General features: G+C 38.0%; 1 protein-coding gene across 3 annotated transcripts; it reads left to right on the forward strand.

Annotated features, from left to right (window-relative positions):
• The first annotated feature begins 1591 nt into the window (after positions 1–1591).
• calcoco1b (calcium binding and coiled-coil domain 1b) lies at positions 1592–12745 on the forward strand. 3 transcript variants are annotated; one of them, XM_067387528.1, is made up of 12 exons: positions 1592–1695; positions 2525–2678; positions 3125–3227; positions 5471–5679; positions 6035–6247; positions 6782–6930; positions 7077–7146; positions 8223–8477; positions 8564–8689; positions 10565–10627; positions 10715–10802; positions 10909–12745. In XM_067387528.1, the coding sequence occupies exons 2-12, from the start codon at positions 2547–2549 to the stop codon at positions 11076–11078; spliced, it is 1578 nt and encodes a 525-aa protein (XP_067243629.1). In that variant the 5' UTR covers positions 1592–1695; positions 2525–2546; the 3' UTR covers positions 11079–12745. The 3 variants fall into 3 exon arrangements, with proteins under 3 accessions (XP_067243629.1, XP_067243630.1, XP_067243631.1); XM_067387529.1 differs by having other exon boundaries at positions 1604–1695; positions 2520–2678; XM_067387530.1 differs by having other exon boundaries at positions 1604–1657.
• The last annotated feature ends 335 nt before the right edge of the window (positions 12746–13080 follow it).

Raw genomic sequence — 13080 nt, forward strand, 5'->3', positions numbered from 1 at the left:
CTTTATTTGAAAGTGAACTAATCCTTTAACCCTTAAATTCATACCTCGGGTCTTTAGTGACCCGGGACGTCATTCACTACCCTCCTCTTCATTCATTTTTTAAAGTTAGACTTCAACCTTCTTGGTATTCCTCAATCAATTCATTATAAAGAATATAACATGAAAAAAAATCATAAAATTATAAAAGAATGCCTATTTTTGAATTGATTTTTTGTAAAAATTGTATAGGGTCGCTAACAACCCAAGGAGTGTATCAGTGTACATGTATTTTTTCTGCACAACAATAGATGAAATGAGTGCAATAAGTGCAATTCACATTTATTCCACAAGGTGGCAATGTCTGATACACAATGCTGAAGTGACGACTCATTCAGACAGAAAACGAAATAATAAGAAAAACATGAAATGGCTCAGTGATTTACTGCAGAGCAAGTACTAAACGCAATCAAATATGACTGTAACTGTCACTGGATGGATCTGGTGAAGTTGTTAGCGATCAAAATATTGATTTTGAAGATGTTGAAAATTATATAGTTCTGAGAAAATGTTTGAGATCGCGAATAAGCTCATATTTGCGACCTCAAACATAAAACTAGCCTATTATTTGCTGAATTTACTGGGAAATGGGCTCTGATGAGGACAGTGATGATGGCATAAAACATCTGCTCAAACTGAACCCTTTCGAGCTCCAAAAGGTAACAAAATATGATTTATTTTATTCTTCAGTATTTGCTACTCTAATTTCAGAGGAGTTTTATATTATCACGACAGGTAGAGATCCTTCCGTGTTAGATATAGATCCGGGTCGTTAAAGACCCGAATATGTAAGAATGATTAGCGAAACAGCCATGCATTTAAGGGTTAACTGGGTTGATTTTTCGCTGTTTTTCAGCTGTGTTTACACAGTTTTATCATTGCTGTTGTTGTTAGGTTTAGTAACTTGCTATTTTGTGACTTATGGAGAATGGGACCACATTCCAACACCAAAACTCCAGAAACGCATAACCTTGATTGCCAGACATCTTCAAACTGCTTTGAAAAGAAGAGAAGATGCTACACCATGGTAAACATGCCCCCGTCCAAACTATTTTAAGCCTTGTAGCAGTCATCAAATTTGAAATGAGCTCATTTTGTGCATAAAATTGTAAAATTTCTCAGTTTAAACATTTATGTTATCTATGTTCTATTGTGAATAAAATATTGGCTCATGTGATTTGAAAGTATTTTTGTTTTCATTTTATTCAAATGTCCCAACATTTCCGGAATTCGGGTTGTAATATTTCACTATATAAATGAGGATATTTGGCCCTCACAAGCATAGCCAAACTTGTACACACACACACACACACACACACACACACACACACACACACACACACACACACACACACACACACACACACACACACACACACACACACACACACACACACACACACACACACACACACACACAATGTAATGTAATCTTCCTTGCAATCCTTGCAAAGTGTGACCTTACTCAGTGATTGGTGATGTTATGGACTTCATTTCCCAGAGTGCAACAGAGGGGGCAGTTCATCAACATGTGCATTTGTTATTGTTTGTTGCACTCACACAGTCAGTTTAAGTCTCATCAAGATCACAGGCACACATACAAGGACATGAAAGTTCTCAGGTGATCTGATTCTGCATTAATCCTATCTTTGTATTAAGGTAAGAGTAAAATTTACCCTGTTATTGTAGCAATGGTGTTCCTATGACATTTTAAAATGCAGATTTAAACTTTGAAAAACTTCCTTGTGGTATTTGTTGTTGTTCATCTGAATGCTCATTTTCTGCTGTTCATGATTGGAGTTCCTGTAGCTGAACTGGTTGAGCATCCAAACAGAAGGTCATGGGTTTTATTCCTAGGCAGCACACATATATAGTGATGAAATGTATGGCTTGGTTCTCACTTTGTGAAAAACTTTTTACCAAATGCATAAATGTAAATGAATGTGTGGCATTTTACTTAATGAAAAGCTGTCTGCTGACTGTGAGACCATTCAGCTGTCAATATGTCTACACAAGACTTTATATTTGAAAACTAATGGATTTTCACAGAAGGGCCCCAGTGGGTGTGTTTACATATACAGTGATTAAACAATTAGAAAAGTTGAAAATCATGAAATGAGAATTATTATAGTCGATTAGATTCAGCTGCTACTTCTGCTGTGTAAACATTCACAGAAAGAATGCTGTTACCCCATCTCTCATGCAGTTTCACAACACATGGAAATCTAATATAGTCGTCTGCAGTGTCAAGCATTCCTGTAGTTTGTAGTTTAATGGAAAGACACTAAATATAGCACACAAACATGATTGTACACTTCCAGCCACTTGAGATATTTCGAAGGACTGAAAATGTTCAGCAATCATACATCTGATCTATTTGAACATCTGTGTTATGGTCTTCGATGCTGCACACACACACACACAGTCACAAGTTTTCAGAGTAGGTCTTTGTCACGCCGCTGTTTGATTGATTTCTTTGTCAGCGCAGACATCTGACCTGATTTGTAACTATGGAGGAAAACAGAACTGTGAAATTCAGAGATGTTGCAGAGAACTATTTCTCACAGACGAGGGTGGACTGTCGCTATACTATAAGCAGTCAACACAGTTGGAGCAGTCATGACTGGATAGGTCTATTTAAGGTAAAACACAGTGTTTATTCACAATAGCTGTGTCCCAATTCAGAGGCTGCATCCTTCAAAGTTTGAACCGAGGGTTGTTAAATGGGACTAGCCTATAGAGGATTGCTCTTGCTATTGCGCCATTTGTACTGGAGATAATCGGCCTCTGAAATCAAAACATCATCTAAATGTGTTCACCTTGGTCCATTTATGTACATAATAAAGAGTATAAACTATCTATAAAATAGATATGTCATATGAAACCTAATACTTCCATTTAAAAGTGTAATCCAGCGTTTTCTCTCAAAAAAGGCCACGTTAGAAGGAGCCTTCAAATTGGGACAGTCTTGTTCACAACGCTGTGATGCATTCGGCCTTCAAGGGATGCACCCTCTGAATATGTGTGGAAAAGATGAACCTGCAAAGCAAATGCATTTTTTTTATATATAACTCATCTTGTTTCACAGGTGGGATGGCTGACAGTGAAAGATTACCACACTTTTGCCTGGGCTCTAGCACCGGAAGGGTACCAAACAGGAACAGATGCAAACTGTAGCGTGGCCTTTTACTGTATGTTTACATTTGATATATAACATACTATCTTATTTATGTTTGTGCATATAAAGTAGTCTATTTGATACATTTGCAGGTCATGCATGCGGTCACATGTCCTACACCAACAGAGACAGCAAGTGAAATAACAACTGCAGTTCTTGGTAGAACAAGACCACTCAAGTTGCCATCTGATACTTTATAACTATTGCAACACTTATGCAAGTGCCTGACATCTTTAAGGCTGTAGCAATTTAGCCCAAATGGAAATATGAATAATTATAACTAGTTATAAAAAATGTTTAGTTTAGCTGTAAAAATTATTGATGTAGCAGAATAAAAGGGATAGTTCACCAAAAAATTAAAATGTGCCAATTTACTCACCCTGAGCCCATCCTAGATATAGGTGACCTTTTTTCCCCCAGTAAAACAGTAAAGAAGATTTTTAGCTGAAACCATGGTCCTTGGTGATTCATATAATGAAAGTCAATGGGTGCCATCACTTTGAGATTCAGAAAAACATATGCAAAACAAAATAAATACCTGCTTCTCCTGATGATACATTGAGGTCTTAAGAAGCAAAACGATTAGTCTGTGCAAGAAACTGAACATTATTTACAACATTTTTACCTGTAATCCACAGCCTTGGCAAACAGTCCTGAGCGAATTCACGACAGTCTGGAGCTCAAGCTTCCTGTCGCATAATGACGAGTGCGCCGGAGCTCAAATGTTGGGAATAAAATTTATGCCAATTGAGACCACACATATATAGGTTGCAGCATCCAGGGTAAGCACAAATAAGTACAATTTTGATTAACAAAATAACACATGCGTCAGGAAGCTCGCACTCCAGACTGCCGTGAACACGGTCAGGACATTTGCAGAGGCTGTGGATTACAGGTAAAAATGTCCAGTTTCTTGCATAGACTGATCGCTTCAGTTCATAAGACCTCAATGTATTGTCAGGAGTCGCGTGTATTAATTTTGTTTTGTCTGCATATGTTTTTGTTTTGTTTTTTTTATCTCAAAGTGATGGCACCTATTCACTTCCATTATAGGAATCACAGAGGACCACAGTTTCAGCTAAAAATCTTCTTTACTGTTTTACTGGATAAAATAAAGTCATCTACATCTTGGATGGCCTCAGGGTAAGTAAATTAACAGCACATTCTCTTTTTGGGTGAACTTTCCCAGTAACACCATAATCGACTAACCTGTTTGTCCAGGGAACACTCCGTGTTAATTGTTTAATAATTCTACGAAATGTTAATTTCAGGGGTATGGGAAATAACTTTCTTACTGGACAGAGCAAATCTGCATAATTTGGGACTCCAGTATACGAGTATGAACCACAAACAATTTTATATGTGACAAGAACAAGACTTTATTAACTAAATGAAAATCAGCAGATTCTTAGTTTTATCACCCTTCATTTCCCTTCAAGTTTGATACATGCATTTCTCGCCCATTTGAATAAAACTGCCCAGATGCAATTTGTTGAGGCTCCAGTTGATCTTTGATGAAGTTGTCAGTTTGAGTCAGAGGATCTTTGGTGAATGGAAAGACAAGGCCGGCCAAACTTAGGGCTCCTTAGAAGACTTCTATCTCATCTTCAATTTCTCAGAATCAGCAAAGGGAAAAAAGGGGGCCTGGTCTTGTGATCAGTGATCCTTTAAAGCATGAAGATGTCACAAGTGAGAGGCGACTTAGCCAATTAGGAGCTGTTCCTTTGGAGGGAATCTTTACGATCCTTAGTCTTCAAGTATGGTGTTTTGCATATGTAGGTGTTGATGGAGAAACTATTAAAGATTCTTATAATACTAATATGCTGCATAGGTTTTGACAAATAATGTACATGATCATTCAAGAAATTAAAATAGGAAATCATAGATACCAAATATGATTTACATGTGATCTTAAGTAATGCTAACACGTTCAATCAAAGAGTTTAGATTAATGCATAGGCAAAACACTGATTGCGTTGGGAAATTGGACACATGATTGTATATCTAAAGTGACTATTTATAGAGGTTATAGGATTAGGATGGACTGTATAGAAAAAGGGTACATTTGTCTGTTTCAAAGTGAATTTAGCCTAAAACTCTACATCCTTTGAGTTGTAAACAAGTCTTTGCTCATTTAGTGAGGGATATTGTGGATTATTTGTTGAATATACCAAATAATATCTGTACCAGGCCATTTATGTGTATCATGTTTTTTTGTTTTCTGATCTTTATTCCACTTTTCCTGCCATCTTTCAGCATCTTATCTACCAAAACCCGACGGGGAGGCGTATCAGTTTGTGTATGTGGATGAACATGGCGAGATTTGTGCGGTCAGTTCCCCATTTAATTTCTGTGCTCCAAGACCTCTGGATGAACTTGTTACGCTCGAGCAGGAGAAAAACGGCGAGGAAGAGGAGGAGGGAGATGACCTGCTTCTGGTGGTGCCAAAGGCTCTGATCCTGCAGGTAGGGCTTCCTTCAGCACAAGAGATCAGATAGCAGATTTGACTTTAACAACAGAGCTTTTTAAGAACCCCAAATAATATTTGGACACCTAAGATACAAAAATGTGTCATTGCATGACAAAATATCAAAGCATTATTTTAAAATAAAAAGTTATTTGAAGCATAAGTTTGAAACCAGTTTGTTCAAAATAGCTAAAAAAAAAGCTCTAGCATCAATTACAGATATATTTTTAACAACATTCAGAATTTTTAAGTGTGACTTTAGTGTCCATAAAAAAAAAAAAAAAAATGTAGGCCACTGTTTCTGCCATACTGTTTTGCTCATTCTCTTGCTATGTTTTGAAATATTTTTACAGAGTCTCTTAGAAGGATGTCAGCGTGAGTTACACGAGTTGCATAAGAGGCTCGAGGTTGCAGATGATGAGGTGGAGAGAGAGAGGGAGAGATGGAAGACGGACAGAGATGAGTTTGAAAGAGTGCGGAAAGAGATGAGGAGTCAGATTGATGAGCTAAAAGACAACCTGAAGCAAAGCACTGAAAAAATCGAGGAACTGGAGCAAAAACAAAAGGTACAATCAAAGTTAACACTTTATAATAAGGTTCCATTAGTTAGTGTTGGTTAATGCATTAACAAACCTGAACTAACAATGAACAATACATTTCTGTCATGACAATTCTCAGAGTGTTTAGCATGGTAATGGATATGATTACAGATCTATACAGGTGGAGCTAGGGAAGGTGGAGGGTTTCTGAAAGCATGCTGCAACTGCTACAGCAAATATTGACTAAGTAAGGATGAGCAGCGAGTTCATTGGCTGCTGATAGAGCAGGAACCAATCAGCTGTGCCTTATAGAGAGGGATGTGATTGCAAGCAGATTAAGTTAGGAACCTATTAGCCTGCGCCATCTAGAGTTTCATGACAGAACTTAATTTTTCATTGTTAGTTCATGTTAACTAACATAGTTAACTATGGGACCTTACTGTAAAGTGTTACCAACTCAAATTTTCTGGACCACCACAAATTTGTAATCAGAAAAGCAAAAACAAAAACACAGAAACCTGCTGTATATGAAACCCTAAACTCCGGTATCTTTACCATCAGGATGTGCAAAGCACACATGAAAACCTGTCTACTGAACGTAGCGGACTTCTAGCAGAGAGAGCTGAAAACCATCAGCGAATCAAAGAACTCGAACAGGATGCTGCCACTCTGACTCAACAGAAACAGGACACAGAGGCCGAGCTGGACAGGTGATTTGGGACTCATGCTTCACAATCACATATTATACTTTGTTTACGGACTGTTAATTTCTATAAAATAACCAACTGATTAAATCAAATAGCAGTTAAGGAAAAGAAAACACAATACGATAGAAACATGCTATTTTTCTCGGCAGAATGAAGGAAAGAGTTAAAAAGATGACCACACAAAGGCGAGATGAAGAAAAGGAGAAGAAAGATTTGCAGGTGAATTAGATTGAAATTTTGTGAAGTCAAGTCACCTTCATTTATATAGCGCTTTATTCAATGCAGATTGTTTCAAAGCAGCTTCATAAAGAGTAGGAGTGTAACAATATATCATGTCACAATATATCGCAATACAGAAATGCAACAATATGTATCGGGGATAGTAACAATATGTATTGTGTATAGTTCACCCAAATTGAGAAAAATTCAAGTTTACAGAGTTTTAGCGTCAGTACTATATTAAACTACTATATATAATGTATAATAATGCAATGGGGGAATATTTGAGGCTTCTGAAAATGCCAAATGCCAAAAAAGTGGCCTACATTATTTTAAATATATCTACACTGTATTTGTTATCTACATGATTTTTTATCACATGTTTTCTTTTGTTAAATCAACTTAGATAATTAATGTGCTTCAGATAACATAATATTTTGAGTTTCTGTTGATTAAACCAATCGCCTTCACTGTATTAACTCATTTTTTTAAATTTCAATGAACTCATTTACTTTTTTTTTTTTTTAAGTTAAACCAACAATTATTTTTTTTACATTGTAATCAGTGACAGAGTGCAAGCATAAAGTAATTCTGTATTTTCAGCTTCAGAATCATGAATATTTTTATTCTGGTTGTCACCATTGTCCTGTGCATTGGGTTACCAGCACCAAGTTCAAGCCTATTCATTCCCACCGCCAATGTAATACCAAATGTAGCATTTTAATCAACAGTACATTTTTGTTAACTTTTTACCATATGTCTTGGAGTATTGCAATAACAACAGTGACCAATGAACTCTCTCTTAGAGAGCTACATATGGTGATATATCTGTTCAATAAAACTTGTTACTCACCTGTTGAATAATAATACTTTTATTACACTTTTACAACATTTCAATCCTTCATTTCCCAAAAAGCCAAGCCAATGTTGATTCTGGTTTTATAGTGAGCTCTGCAGTCTCTCCTCTGTCTAGTTTGAAACAGGTGAAGCTACATTACATGGACTTCAGAATTTATATCCCGGAATAACGCTGTAAAACTGCATGATTTGTATGATAATGAATATTTCCTCTGCAGATTGAGAATGAGCAGGCACATGCAGAGCTGCGGAACTTGCAGGAGCGTCTGGAGGCCAGCGAGCGCAGCACTGACGCCCTCCGCAGGGACCTGAGTGAACTGGGCTCCATGCAGAGTCACAGCCATGCAGAGCTGCATCAGGTCAGACTGCAGTCTGCACAGATGAATTTACAACTGTCCCAGGCTAACCTGGCTCTGCGTGAGGGACAAGCCACCTGGGCCCAGGAGAGAGAGACTCTGAGACAAAGTGCAGAGGTTACTACGTTACTACCACTTTAATCAGTCCAGCCATAACACTACTAGTAAGTGTGTGACTCCAACTCTTTGTGCTCTTGTTAAAGTTGGATAAGGATCGGGTCCAGAAACTGAGCCGCGAGCTTCAGAAGAAGGAAGAGTGGCTCCAGGAAGAGAGAACGGAGCGAGAGAAACTGGAAGTGGAGCTGGGGAATGAGAAGGATTGTAACCGGGTAAATATTCCATGACAAACACATGGCCTATAATTAAACTTTCACGTCATTCAGAGCCTTCTGTATACCCGGCACATATGTGGGTCAGGTTACTGGTCTTGGAGTAACACCAGTATGAGGCAAGAGTTGCTTTAAAAGAAACATGTAAATAAGTCGACCAAAATAGATTTAAAATACAGCTATAAATTGCACATGTATATGTTTACAGAAGTGTTTTCCCCCCGATTATTCATGTTAATGGACACCGTGGGACACTAGTCAACTTGGTTGATAAGAAATACTTAAGAAAGTGTTTAAATCAAAAACTTGATCTCGTAATATTGAATGTGGAAACATATTTTAATTTCAAATGAAAGCCCAATATTATGTATAAAATATGTAATTGCAATGAAAGGATAACATTGGCTGATATATGAACAAACATTTAAGTTAAAAATGAAATGTTTAATGTTACATTATTAAAGTCGATAGGAAGTTTCAACAGTCTTTTCTTCCCTGTTGTGACATAAACTGATGGGGCATGACATTATGAGCACTGATAGGTGAAGTGAATAACACTGATCATCTCTTCATCACAGCACCTGTTAGTGGGTGGATATATTAGGCAGCAAGTGAACATTTTGTTCTCAAAGTTGATGTGTTAGAAGCAGGAGAAATGGGCAGTTTGACAAGCGAGTTTGACAAGGGTCAAATTGTGATGGCTAGACGACTGGGTCAGAGCATCTCCAAAACTGCAGCTCTTGTGGGTGTTCCTGGTCTGCAGTGATCAGTATCTGTCAAAAGTGCTCCTAGGAAGGAACAGTGGTGAACCGGCGACAGGGTCATGGGCGGCCGAGGCTCATTGATGCACATGGGGAGCGAAGGCTGGCCCATGTAGGCCGATCCAACAGATGAGCTACTGTAGCTCAAACTGCTCAAGAAGTTAATGCTGGTTCTGATAGAAAGGTGTCAGAATACACAGAGCATCAGTTTGTTGCGTATGGAGCTGCAGACCAGTCAGGGTGTCCATGCTGACCCCTGTCCACCGCCGAAAGAGCCAACAGTGGACATGTGAGCATCAGAACTGGACCACGGAGCAATGGAAGAAGGTTACCTGGTCTGATGAATCACGTTTTCTTTTACATCATGTGTATCACATGGCACCAGGATGTACTATGGGAAGAAGCCAAGCCGGCGGAGGCAGTACGATGCTTTGGGCAATGTTCTGCTGGGAAACCTTGGATCCTGCCATCCATGTGGATGTTATTTTGACACGTATCACCTACCTAAGCATTTGTTGCAGACCATGTACACCCTCTCATGGAAACGGTATTCCCTGGTGGCTGTGTCCTCTTTCAGCAGGATAATGCGCCCTGACATGAAGCAAAAATGGTTCAGGAATGGTTTGAGGAGCACAACAGTGAGTTTGAGGTTTTGACTTGGCCTCCAAATTCTCCAGATCTCAATCCAATCGAGCATCTGTGGGATGTGCTGAACAAACAAGTCTGATCCATGGAGGCTCCACTTCACATCTTGCAGGACTTAAAGGATCTGCTGCTGACATCTTGGTGCAGATACCACAGCACACCTTCAGGGGTCTAGAGGAGTCCATGCCTCGATGGTTCAGGCTGTTTTGGCAGCAAAAGAGGGACCAACACAATATCAAGAAGGTGGTCATAATGTTATGCCTGATTGGTGTATATTTGAGTGAAACAGATTCTGGAAAGTAGGGCGGGAATTGCATTTGTCCATGGGGAATTGATTGGATGGTCTTATATGAGTGACAGGTTGCCCCGCCCTTGCGCCAGTAAACCAGTAAAGAGAAGAAATCTCAGGGAACAGTCCCTCCTCTCACACTGTATGAAGTTTTCTCTATCATGTGTGTAAAAAATATAGGAACTGAGAGCAAGTCTGAGAGCCTTGCAGAAGGAACAAGAGCAGCATCAGCTGGAAAAACAGGTCAAAGCTTTCTGAAAGTCTGAATCATTGACTGGTCTGATCTCATCTGATGTCATGCTTGCTGACTAGTGTTTTCTTCAAAAACAGGAGCTCTTAGATCATATCCATGTGCTGGAGCTGAGGATAGACACTGAGACAGATGCTAAGTGGGCTGAGGCAGCGGCTACACCAACATGTCAGTTCACGTGATCTGTCATTTCCTCTCATTCTTTATGCAGATATACATAAAATGATGTAGTGCTAGTGCTATTACAGTAAATCATCATCTTATTTTTTTGCAGCTTGCACTGATAGTCCTCCATCAATTGAAGAAGAGCCACCACAAGAGTCTTTACCAGAGCTGTCTTCAAGTGTGCTAGATAGTGAGCAATTCAGCTCTCATTGTTCAACAGAGCAAAGCCAAAAGGATAATGAGAATGATATGATGGCAAGTACCACACAAATGAAATAAGGTTGATTAATATTAAACAAAACTGAGGCACGACTTCCAAAAACACAGTATTGCCCTCAGCAGGGTTTTGCATTGTGTGACCACAAAGTAAGAATGATGAACTATAGCTTCAAAATATCATGTTATTCCAACACATTAATGATGTGGTGCCAAAATTAAGTGAATCAAATCTGTCAATTTCTGTACACTGTAAATCTGTTACAAATATTTCACAAACCACTTATTTGCAATATCGTATAATAACTATAATTTGTCACAATTTCAAAACATACATTGACCCCAAAAGGTATTTGAATAATTTTAAAATCTTAATTCAGTGAAATGCACACTTTAAAATGTCTGCTTTTTACTTAGATACAAAATGTCAAACCAAGTGACAATTCAAATCAACTGATGCTGGAACTTTTGTTGTTGTTGTTTTACAATGAACTTCACTTTTCTAAGCCACTTTTATTTTAAACCACTTAGTCACTTTTCATGGATGTAAGTCAGTTCAAATCAACTTCACACTGGTATTTCTGCAGGAAAACCACCATTCATATTACAACCAGGAAGTGTACACTGTAAAAAAATCATCACAAGTAGCTTTTCCACAAGATGAAGTATATACTAATATAAAGAATGCAAATACAAAACACCATCATGGTAACCCACAACACTTAAATAATGCACTAAACATTCATTAAACAACAGAAGATGTGAAGAAAGAAACATGATTATTTAAAGGGGGGGTCTAATGCTATTTCATGTATTCTGACTTATTTACACTGTTAAAGAGATGGATTCTCATGCTAAACATGGCCAAAGTTTCAAAACATGAGTTGGATTTCTGTGCCAATAATACTCTTCCAAATCCTCATAAACTTTGCAATCTTTTTTTTCGAGTATGGGCCTTTGTAACATCATTAAGGTCAGAATTCGTTGTACGGGCACTTCTCCCGGAAGAGCGCGCGTGCACTCGTCAACCAGAGCGACAGAACAAGAGCTAGAGCACACCCATCAGCGTTCTTCATTTGGCTTTACAGAAGTCGTCGTCAGCCCTGCACAGGACTTGCTCGAGAAAGATTTATCACTTCGTTTTTAGACCAGAAAATCAACAATGTCACCAAAGAAGTGTGTTTTTGGTTGTGAGGGAAAGATAACCTTGCTTCCCAAAGAACCCAGTGTTAAGTGTTGGTTGAAACTGTATGTGATAGCCCCCCCCACCCCTAAAAAAATGCTTTCAAATGTGCAGTGTCAAACAGGGAATATTAGTTTACAGTTTTTGACTGTAAATTATACATTGATTTGTTATTTTTTGTTATTTTGTTTTTACTGTAAACTGTAAAAATTTACAGCATTTTACTGCAAAATTACATGAAATGTCTGGTTAGTGTTTTTACAGTTTTTTCCCTGTATATAGTATGGGAACTTACTGTTAACCTATTAAGTTTTTTTCTGTAGTGTTTTTGCAATATTTTACAGTAAAAAATTGCACCCATTTTTTTTTACAGTGTATATATTTTGAATAATATTATCTATAGCTTCATATTTTGAAACCTAACAAATTTGTGAAATATTTTGACTGAAAAGAGCACTTTTATGCTGCGTTACTAAATCTTAATAAATGTTTGATATCTTCAGAAAATAGTGAAATTTTCATCGTATATCATGAAAGTTTATACAGCTACTACTGTACATGCATAAAAAATGTGATTAATTTTTTTTTGTACCAACTCCCTTATAAAAAGCAAGAGGATCTAGAAGTGAAGCCTTATTCCAGTGTGATTGCTGACAAACCTTTACTGCTTTCCGAACACAAAGACGGTGTCTTCAGGTGATTATGATGCACAGATTCAGTGAACTGGAGCTTTTCTGTTGTAGAACTCAAGCCTGCTACATCTTAAAGGTGCCGTAGAACGTATTTTTAAAAGATGCAATATAAGTCTAAGGTGTCCCCTGAATGTGTCTGTGAAGTTTCAGCTCAAAATACCCCATAGATACCCCATGCCTATTTTGGGGC

This window comes from Chanodichthys erythropterus, chromosome 6 (assembly GCF_024489055.1).
Source record: "Chanodichthys erythropterus isolate Z2021 chromosome 6, ASM2448905v1, whole genome shotgun sequence".
Taxonomy (NCBI): domain Eukaryota; kingdom Metazoa; phylum Chordata; class Actinopteri; order Cypriniformes; family Xenocyprididae; genus Chanodichthys; species Chanodichthys erythropterus.